At 42.2% G+C, this 11,290-nt stretch overlaps 1 protein-coding gene across 1 annotated transcript; it reads right to left on the minus strand.

Annotated features, from left to right (window-relative positions):
* Positions 1 to 9,303: 9,303 nt before the first annotated feature.
* Positions 9,304 to 11,111, minus strand: LOC113756333 (linoleate 13S-lipoxygenase 2-1, chloroplastic-like). Its single transcript, XM_027300052.1, has 2 exons — positions 10,813 to 11,111; positions 9,304 to 10,330 (listed from the first exon to the last, which is right to left on the minus strand). Exons 1-2 carry the CDS (start codon positions 11,094 to 11,096, stop codon positions 9,571 to 9,573), a joined length of 1,044 nt encoding a protein of 347 aa, XP_027155853.1. The 5' UTR covers positions 11,097 to 11,111; the 3' UTR covers positions 9,304 to 9,570.
* Between the last annotated feature and the right edge of the window lie 179 nt (positions 11,112 to 11,290).

Genomic DNA, 11,290 nt, shown 5'->3' on the forward strand with positions numbered 1-11,290 from the left:
TAATAGGGAGTTCAGGGTTGTTGAGAGCAAGAGAAACACCTGGGTTGCCAAATGTAAATCCGCAATTGAAAGGAGCTTCACCACTGCGGCCGACTCATCGGAACCTCCATGCGACTGGTGTGTCCGAGCAGTGAAGAAAAAGACACACGGATTGTGGCAAATAACCAGGTGGGTGAACGATCACAATTGTGTGGGTGATTTGATGAGTAATAGCAATGCTAGTCTAACATCTTCGGTTATTGCTAGACACGTTGTTCATAGCATTGAAGACGATCCTGGGTACAAAGTAAAGAACATAGTCAGTGATGTTAAAAAGGTGCTGAAGGGGGATGTTTCTTATAAAAAGGCTTGGTACGGCAGACGCAAAGCTATTGAACTTGTTTTTGGTTCTTGGGAAACAAATTTTGCCGAACTACCAAAATATCTTGACGCGCTTGTGAAGTCAAATCAGGGAACCGTTATCAGGTGGTTACACCATTCTGATAGTACGGATCACGTGAAGACATTTAAGTATGTGTTTTGGGCCTTTGAACCGGCTATTGATGCATTTCACATGTGTCGGCCGGTAATATGTGTTGACGGCACTCATTTGCGTGGCGAATATAAGGGCAAACTACTTGTTGCCGTGACACAGGATGCCAACAACCACATTATTCCAATAGCTTATGCCATAGTCGACGAGGAGACCATTTCTAGTTGGTTTTGGTTCATGGAGCAACTTAGATACCACGTCGCCCGCGATCGATATCCCATTTGTGTCATTTCAGATCGGCATCCTGGTATTATTCATGCTATGGTACATTTTGACTATTGGCAAGAACCTTTGGCCTTTCATAGGTTTTACCTACGACACGTTAGGAGTAACCTAATGACTCACTTCAAAGGTTTGAACCTAAAAAAGTTGTGTTGGGCAATGGGAAGGGCCAGACAGTTGCGCAAGTGGAGGGCATTCAAACGAGAATTAAGGAGCACGTTTCCAGATGCATGGACCTATTTGTCTAACATTGAAATCGAGAAGTGGTGTCTAACTCATGACGGTGGCCATCGTTGGGGTATTCTCACAACTAACATGTCCGAAAGTTACAATAATGTACTTAGAGGAGCACGTCACTTGCCTATCCGGGCTTGTATTGATATGACTTTTCATCGGACAGTAGAGTTGTTTAGAACAAGAAGGGAGGACGCCAGACATTGCCGTAATCCATTTCCTCCAAAGATTTGGCGAAAGTTTAAGAATTCGGATCAGAAAGCGAGAAGCCACCGGGTTGTTGAGTTCGATGGCTCTTCCGGGGTGTATAAAGTGGTGACAGGCCGCCGTGTGGACGGTAAAGGGGGCAATATACAAACGGTCAAGTATTTGGAAAAATCTTGCTCTTGTGGTAAGTGGCAGTGCTACCGACTTCCCTGTTCCCACGTGTTGGCCGTGTGCAGGCATCGCAGGGATAATTCGGGGGCGCTGGTAGATCCGCAGTTTACAAAAAGGCGATGGACAGTTCAGTATTCAGGAAAGTTTAACCCTTTGCCACATCCGGATACTTGGCTCCAACCGGATTGGGAGTTACAAGCAGATCGCAGTAAATATGTTGCCCGTCGGGCGGGGAGGGTACGAGCTAGAAGAATTCGGAATGAGATGGACGAGAGAGATCCAGAGGAACCAAGAAGGTGTACAAATTGCCAATAGTCAGGTCACAATAGAAGAAATTGTCCTAATTTTAGAGTTTGACATCATCCGTTTTAGGGATAGGAACCAGTGTACCGAACGTTTGCTATGTCATTTTGTTGGATTATGGAATTAATATGATTTATGAGACGATATTCTGTTTATCAGTACTTTGGCTCGTAATATTTCAGTGTCATTTTTAGCATCCCACTATTTAAAGTGTTGCATTAGTTTTATCAACTACCAGTCTACTAATTAAATGTGTAGTAGCCTTATATGTTACATAATGCATTTGCAGCTATTGTTTTCTATATGGCCGACATTCCTACACATGCAGCCTTGCATCCGGGGCCATTCGTGTATGATATTATCTCAGCAGGCACTGCACACCGGGCACATTCTATATTTCACGGGCACATTGTAGGTGAGCAGCTTGATGTCAGGCGATGTGATAGGCACTTTTGGGAGCATACACCTATCCCTGAGCCCGTTCTAAAGTATATTCGATTGGCTGGCTTTGAAGGGGTGCTTGACTGTGGATATATGATGCTCGATCATGCTTTGATCACTAGTTGGGGAAGCGCGATATTAGCAACTCTGTATCGATCATTGTGTAGCGCCACATCTCCCTCTAGATCGGCAATTGCGGGACCATTAGTTTTGCTTCAGGTACATTTCCTCCAGATTCAACGTGTTAAACTTTAACTAGGTGATGATTATACGGTCAATTAATACATTCAAATATTATAAATTACAGCTATGGGCGTGGGAACGTATACCAACAATGCGCCCTGATCGTGTGCAGCCGTTAGAGCACTATCCTGGTCCATATGGAGCTCGGTATGTATATATCAAATATATTTTTGTAATACTAATACGAATCAACTATCTCCTTTAACAAATATTTTCCCAATTCGTTCCCTCAGGTGGAATGTTCAATTTGATGTACACAGAGTGGCAAGACATGTTGTATCTGTATTCCGAGATCAGTTGACAGGCTTACGTGCCCGAGAGGTACACTAATTGTCTTTTGATGTCATTATGATTGGTCTTTGCCGTTATATTTCAGTAAGATGTTTAAAATTTATATATATATGTTGGTTGTATGGCAAAAAGATTATGCTTGAGTATCGTCAAAATGGTTGGATTGGCAGGGAGTTTTCATCCGGTTATAGGGGAGGTGCTGGGAAGATAAATTAAATTTTAGATGTAAAAACGAGAATAACTATTGTGATGTATTGTATGTATGGCGAAATGGAATAAGTATTGGCTTTGCAGTTTATATGGCAGCCGTACTCGGACGATATTCTCGCATCTCTGCCAAGCTATTGTACTGCAGGACGCGGCATTTGGAGATCTGTCACGTATCTCATATGTTGGGAAGTTGTCGAGCCACATCTTCCGAATCGAGTTATGAGACAGTTCGGATATCATCAGCCCGTGCCTGATCTAAGACTGACCGATAATCAACAGGCACTGCATTCTCTAGATCGTCGTGGCAAGGGGAATCAAGACTGGATAACTAGACATGCAGCATATATTGATGTGTGGACTGATCGGCCTATGCATGTGGAGGACGGTGCTGTAACTGAAGATCCTACCTATCCGTCCGATGAGTATCGTCAATGGTATCGCGAGCGGACAGTGCTATATATTTCAAATCCTACTAGGCATCCCGTTTATCCGGAGGGCTTTCAGGGTGATAGCGCTAGAGCACAATATCTAGTAAGTTTTCCTTACAATTACTGAAAGAGATCCTTCAAACAAACCCCAAGTTGTTAAGATTTAACTCTATTCTAGCCGACTCATCCCAGCATTATATCTCCAGATGGATGCTATGTCTCAAGTATATTACATGGCTGAGACCTGTCTCGCACAGAGTGATGAACAGCACACGAATTATTTTAATGCAATGAAGGACTTTGCATCCATGACATTGGAAACTGTAGGGGAGTCATCCCGACTTGCATTTCGCCCTCCACGAGTACCCCAGCAAATTCCGCAACCAGCAGACCCCCATCGCGTTGAAAGAGCTCCTAGGAATGTTCACGGAGGTCAGCTTGGTGGTGGACGCCGTCGTAGACTCCGGTCACCAGACCCCACCGTCCAAACTGGATGTGATGGAAGGTCACAGGCTACCGAGCATCAGGGCATCCCTAGGTCCATTGGCCATCCTAGGTCGCCAGTGCCTATGGCGGAGTTTACGCCCCTTACAGACTTACATCTTGCAAGTGGTGAACAACATGTAGGAGGTACAGATGAAGGCCCAAGTTTCCAAGCTATTGATGCTAGACTTGAGTCACAGATTACTCAGGTCGATGTTGCGATCCCAGTCCAGCCACGTCGAACACAGAGAGTGCGCAAACCCAGAGGATGTGGCACTCATGGAAGACTTGGACATCATTGATATGCTCCACTTTAATTCTGTAGTTGTTGTTTGCTTCTCTTTTTGTTTATATTCTTTACTTTGGCGAATAGTAGTTTTAGTTTTAAAATATTTGGACACGTTGCTGGAAATATTGGTTGGAATGGAATTGTAAATAACATATATTTCAAGAAATGTGATGATTTGAAATTTAAATATGATAACATGCGCATTAACTAACTACTTGAAAGGAAGGTGAACAAAGGTAAAAGCGAACTTAGCCAATTGAAGGTGAAGCTTTGCAAAATAGCTGTAAAACCTGTGAGAAAGATGTAGCAAAACGGCTCTGCCTGTTGACCTGAGGAAAGAGACAGATCCGCGCCTCGGATCTGTCTAGTGATAATGGATACGAGCTCGGATCCATATGATCCGTGGACTTTCCATTTAGATCCGAGGTCGGATCCTAAAGACCTCAAAATCACTTACTACAGAAGTACAGCCGAGGCCTCGGATCGATCTTGTTAATACGGATCCGTGCTCGGATCCAAGTGATCCGTGGACTTTCCATCGTAGATCCGAGGTCGGATGTACGATGACCTTGGATCCCTTACTCCAGAAGTACAGCCGAGGCCTCGGATCAATCTTGTTAACACGGATCCGCGCCTCGGATCCGTGTGCAGCAACTCCCACGCTTTATTTTTTACGGCTTTCCTATATTTGTACAATTTTGCTCCCAATCTGTTGTGCAGTTTATCCTCTTAATTAGCCCTTACATTTCTTTCAGTTCGTGCATGAATTTCATACTTCAATAACCTTCAGAGTGTTAAGTAAATTAACGCATTAATCCACTAATTTGAATTCGTTTTGAACCCTTAAATAAGCGAATGTCGACATTTGTAAATGGCAGCCCCCTTGTTACCCAGTACATGATTCATTGGAGCAGAAAATTAATAATATTATTCTTTAATTTAGGCATCAATTTCTTTTGTCATTTAAGCATTTCAGACAAATTAATCTCATGACAACATTTCAAAGACAAATTCCAACATTTTTAACCATACACAACTGCAATTATACATTTCAAAACACAACCACCCATAAGACAAAGTAATCACTCCCCCACACTTAAAAGCTACAATGCCCTCATTGTACAGACATGTAGGAGACACTGAAACTTCCCTCAAAATGAGTGGTCATGCAATTTGATGCCCTTCAAACCTCACAATCATCCCAATTCTGTCCAAAATGAAACAACAAGGGTACCAAACTACATAAGTTGGACAAGATAATCCAATAAGAAAACTACAAAGGTTGTCTTAACAAAAGAAAAGCAAAATAGAGAAATAAAAGATCCAAGCCGCTACGGAGCGTCATGGCTGCTCGGAACGAGTCACGATGGCCTCCTCCGCTCCATGAGGACCCTGTGAGGTACCAATATGGCCCTCCTCCTGATGAGGTGTCGGAGTACCAATATGGCCCTCCGCTCCATGAGGACCCTGTGAGGTACCAATATGGCCCTCCTCCTGATGAGGTGTCGGAGATGGCCCTGCTCCATGAGGGTGACCAATATGGCCCTCCTCCTGATGAGGTGTCGGAGTACCAATATGGCCCTCCGCTCCATGAGGACCCTGTGAGGTACCAATATGGCCCTCCTCCTGATGAGGTGTCGGAGTACCAATATGGCCCTCCGCTCCATGAGGACCCTGTGAGGTACCAATATGGCCCTCCTCCTGATGAGGTGTCGGAGTAGGCGACCGGCGGATGTTGAAGTGTTCTTCCATCGCCCGAAGACGGCGATCATGCCTGTCTAGTCGCTCCGTCATCCGTCTCTCCGTTTGATCGATACGCTCGACGACTCGTCCCTCCATACAGCAAATGGCATTTAGGAGCTCTTGCCATTTTGATCTCGGAGGAGGTGGCGGTCGAGGAACAGGAGGAGGAAGAGCTTGCTGCGCCTCCGCCTCTCGAGTTTCCGCTTGTGGTTCAGTGTGCGGAGGAGGCTGGGCGGAAGTCGATGCCTCTCCAGTGTCTCGAATGAGAGCAGCTCCAAAATCCGTAGGAATGCCCAAAGCTTTGAGTATAGAGGTATTAACCTCCTCGACAGACCTAGTGACGATAGCTCGCTCGGTTCCAAGAGGAACCTTGACCTTCTCAAAAATGAGGGATAGCAGTCTTGGAAACCCGAAGCAGGTCTCGCCGGCCCTCATGCGAGCTGTAGTCCGCATATAACTGATGATAATGCTGGGTAGAGGAATGCCGGTCAGCTGCGCACCTACACCATGCATCATCTTGTCCAAAAAGTAGAGATCACTATTGCGGAGCTCCCGTTTTCCACTTTTTTTTGGTACCACATTGAAGGCAAACAAGTAGAAGATTAGGTGGTACCTATGCTCGAATGAATCGGCGTAAACTGTAAGCTTCTTCGCAGTTCCTCTCTCTCTATACTGGCCCTTGAGGCGTCCAACTGCCTCTCCCACCTGCCAAGGGTCTCGCGCCTTGAACTCCTTCGTCAATTTGATATCTTGTCCTTCGTCTTTTAGTTTGACGAAGCATCCCAGTGTTTCCCGAGTTAGAGCCACTCTCTTGCCTCGAACCCACGAGACGATGAGATTGCCACTGTGGCTTTCTTTGTTTTCCACGTTGGCATAGAACTCCCGGACCAAGGTTGGGTAGTAATGCTTGGGAAGTTGTAAGATGTTCTCCCAACCAAGGCGCTTGAATGCTGTGGAGATGTGGTAGTGTGCATCCACTTCCGGTGCCAAGTGCTTCTCGATGATAATCTCCTTGTCTAAGCCGAATTCATACCATTGTTGGTTTTCAAGCGAGGTGAATCGAGTGGTATCGTAGTCCGGAGGTGGCTCGTCACGGCTAGTAGACGCGGTCTTCCGGCGAGAGCGAGGTGGCGGCTCTGGTGACGGAGATTCCTCTTCAGGTGACTCCTCATGCAAGGAAGGTGTGTGTTCCTCTGTCGACGAAGATGGAGGTGTCGGTGCTCGAGACCTTCTTGTGCGAGCCATAATACCTATACCAAAAGCAAGATGAACCTTCATTAGAAATCGTAGAAACTTGCTCGCACGTATTAAATAAGAATTTAAAAAAATTTCGGCAGAGTTTCCCCTTGAAAAAGGGCTAAACTACCTGCCAACATTTACCAAAAATTCAAGCAAAAAATCTACTTAAGACCTCACAAATACAATTCTCACATTGAGAATGAATATTACCAACAAGGTTGTCATGATACGCTAAATACTTCCAATACTTTGACAATTAAAACCATTTGTAAGATTGGAATAAAATTTGAAAGTAAAGTAGACTATCAATGACACTATGCTATAACATTAAGCTTCAACCATCAATTCATCGCAGCGTCAAAATATGCCTTACGAAAAACATCTTCAATTCAAACAATTCTCAACTTTTGGCACTTTGCTTCAAACCAATACATAACTACCCACTATACTTACCACAATTTATCATCAATTTGCATAAAGATGCACTTATTTCAAGCAAACAAATGCAAATTATACACCAAAACAAGAAATTGCAAACAAAAGTCTAGTGTGCTTTCATGACAAAAATTATAAAATTTCTCACCATATTAACAAATTTCTCAAATCTAAGCAAACAACCATAACTAAATGTATATATTATCCCTAATGTAACACAATTGTATCAAGAAATTTCAACAAATAAGCTTTTATCACAATTACTCAAAAACTTTAAAAATTATGCAAAAATAGGAATTATAAAATCTCAAAAGAAATTGCAAATTGTTACCTCAAATGTAAAGGAGGATGCTGGAGGATGATAATGATGAAAAATGAGGGAGAAACAAGTCCGATTTTACCCACAAATCAAACAAAATCCGTGCGGCCCAAAATTGCCTTTTGAATATCAAAATCCACTTTTGATGATGTTTTGTGGTGAAATAGCTTACGGTTTATGATCATACAAGGGTTAGGGAGGTGTTTATGGTGAAGGATTGGAGATTTGATAGATTAAATAGAAGATTGGAGAAAAGGGGTAGGGTTTCGGTGAGAAGAGGGAAGAAATATTTGAAAAGTGCAGAAACGAACCCTCGTTTCTGCTTTATCCGCGAACAGATCCGAGGTCGTATTTGTTCTTGTAGTCCTCGGATCCTACATGGCTCGGATCCACAAGTGCTGAAGTTTATCCGAGGTCTCGGATCAAACTGGAACTTGAATGATCCGGGCTCGGATCTACTGTTTTAATTTTTTCCGCTTCAAACGATCCGCGGTCGGATCCTTCTGGGTTTTATAGGATACGAGCTCGGATCATCACAATTCTGCACTAATTACACCAACTGCAACTTTCCAAACATTTTCTCCCTTTTCCGACTAATTCCAAATAAGCTACAAAACTCATGAATTTTTTGAATCCACCAATCGCTATTTTAAATGCAAAAGAGGATTATTGTTAGTCTTACTGTTCTCGAGTGAAATGAAATTCACACAACTTTACAGCCAAGAAATCATAACTGTGACATATTTAGTGGTAGTCACTTTTAAATATTTACTAAAGTTAAGAAGTCCAAATACGTATTAATCAAACGTCGGAAAAGAATGAAGGAAATGAGGTGGTTACTAACCTCGCATTTTGCAAATGCGAGGTATACAAGACCTTGCATTTGCTAAATGCGAGGTACGCTGACCTCGCATTTGCTAAATGCGAGGTACGCTTCTTTTTTTTTTAAAAAAAAAATTTCGGTGGTCTCGAAATTCATCTCAACTTCGCATTTAGCAAATGCGAGCTCCTTGAGCTCGCATTTGCCAAATGCGAAGACCCCCAAGATAGAAAACCATACACAAAACGCCCCCTTTGTAGAATTTTTTTAAATTTCATCATATTGTTAGAAATTTCTCTCCATTTTAAATTTCATCATATTTTTAGAAATTTCTCCATGCGAGCCCAACTTTATAAGTTTGTCACCAAAATGAAAATAGAAAACCTCTGTAGTAGCTTCAATATGACAATTAGCTCTGGACTTCTCTGACTCCAGCGCTTGTGTTCTGTGGTAGTGTTTTAGGCTAAGCTTTGCGTGTGGGCTGTAGTACAGAAGTGACACGTGCTAGTATGCGCCTGTTTAGGCCGAGAGTTGGGAGAAAGAGAGAGCAATTAATGTGTGCTGGTCTGTGATGAAGTGTGCAGTTTTTTAGTGTAATAGTAAAGTGTAGTGTGAGAGCTAGGAGAGGGGATTAGGAAGGAAAAGAGTGAGCGAAGTGTGTGTTTGGGTGTAGTGTAAAGTGACTATAGAGGGGATTTGCAAGGAGCCTGCCTGTTTTCTTTACATAGAACAAGAAATTATGATAAGGAGACTCTTTACATATGCTTTTACCACCATTAGACAGAGAATACTTGGCTTGAGCATTCGTTACATGTTCCCAATTTGAGAAACATTTGGAACTCAGATCGACTGGGCCTTACCTGTCTTATTACATTCCATTCCATTCTATCTCACACAATCTCTCTTTTTATTTTTTTTTTTATTTCCAGAGCTTTTGATTTCAAGATAGATATCATGAACTCAAATGGAGATACTATTTGGGACCCCTTGTCCAGTTACTCCTGATTCTGAATATGGCTTCAAGAGTGTATATGGCACCAGTCCAGCTCCAAATCTGTTCTTCAGTTTCTCATCAGCATTTCTTTCATCAATAATTCCTTCGAGCTGCTTTAGTCGCCCGGCAAATTCTTCATATTTACCTTTTATGATGGGATCCTCTGCCCAAAATGGCTCTATCTGTCCTCCTAGATACTCCTCATCAGGGGAATGATTAGACAAAACGTCGAGGATTGCCATAACAGTTGTTGCTTGAACCTGCGATGGGAAGCAAGCCATCAGCTCAACCTCAGGTCGCACTAAGAACCTTTCCCACCTTTCATCGCTTGGCTCTTCGCAAGGCATAGTGACTCTAGCAGTAGTTGGCCTATTTGGAAAATATCCAGCAAAATCATATTGGCCAAAGTTTACAGCAGCATGGTGTCCTGAGGTAACCCATATGATTGTAGTTATGATTCCAACTAGATCATCAGGGGTTTTCAGCACAGGCCACCAGGGCGCATCTTTCTTATCTCCATGACCTATTGTTCGGATTTCCGTCCACCATGCTTGCAACTCATCATCAGATTGTATAGCTTTGGCATCACGATAGTAGTGATTCACATAATCTACAACCCACTGTTTGAGGATATCCCAAAGGATCAATCCATCATTGGCAAAAGGATAATCTTCAATTGCTAGCTTCAAGCCATGTGGTGCACTTGGATCCTCCACAGCCATTCCTCTGTAGACACCAACCAAATTTGATCATTAACGATTGGAACGATGGAAAATGAAATTTTTTGGTAAAGGACAAGAAAGGATATCATCAATGAGACATAAAATCTTAAAGTAACCAAAGCTTGTATTATCAATTTTGTTTCAAAAGACATACGAGCAGTGCAGTGTAAAGGGAGGACTATACCTAAATTAAAGCAGTTCTCGGCTGCATTTAATATGAGAATTCATATTGTGAGTCTAATCCTAAATCTTTTATCTTAATTTTTAAGTAGACAATATATATATATATATATATATATATATATATAAGCATTTTGAACTAAGAGACAATCAATTAGAGCATTAGAAAACTTATATATTCTTTATAGTCGAGATATAAATAATCCACTGGGAGAAATAAAAGTTGCAGAAAATCTGGACATGCTGATGATTAATATATACTAAATCAACATTAGTGAAAGTTTAAAGAGTTGTAAGATGATTTACCTGCTAATTAGGTCCCCTGGCAATGCTTGATGATCGAACCGCCATTCTTGGTTATAAACTACAGAACTTAGTTGAATGGAAATATTTCCAGGGGAGAATGAGTTCTCAATGATCCCATTTGCACTGATAAGGAATCCACGAGCCAAAGCATTGATCTCCATTGTGTATCGAAAATGAGGGTGTAACAGTCTGTAAATTGGATGCAGTCCGCTAAGTTGCCTATTGGTTGCAATTATGTAGGGCTCTGTGCAAGCATGAGTTCTTAGCCTGCAAATGTATAACATACAAAAAAACTGCCTGTATTAGCATATGTAAATAAGGAAGGGACATAAGATATATGTAATAATGGCAAAGTGTCAGAGTCTGAAGAAAGATCAATGCAATGAATTCCTCAAAATACAACTACCCGCTTAATTGCATACACTTCTTTGTCAAGCTACAAGCATTGAATTTGCATTTTCTATGTATTTTTAGAGTA

Source organism: Coffea eugenioides, chromosome 1 (genome assembly GCF_003713205.1).
Source record: "Coffea eugenioides isolate CCC68of chromosome 1, Ceug_1.0, whole genome shotgun sequence".
In the NCBI taxonomy this organism is placed as follows: Eukaryota; Viridiplantae; Streptophyta; class Magnoliopsida; order Gentianales; family Rubiaceae; genus Coffea; species Coffea eugenioides.

Excerpts from the sequence above, each read along its gene's own strand:
- LOC113756333 (XM_027300052.1), bottom strand. The coding sequence starts at position 11,096 with ATGTTATACATTTGCAGGCTAAGAACTCATGCTTGCACAGAGCCCTAC. Across the intron at positions 10,331-10,812 it reads CCAGGGGACCTAATTAGCAG|AGGAATGGCTGTGGAGGATC; the intron begins GTAAATCATCTT and ends TGGTGTCTACAG.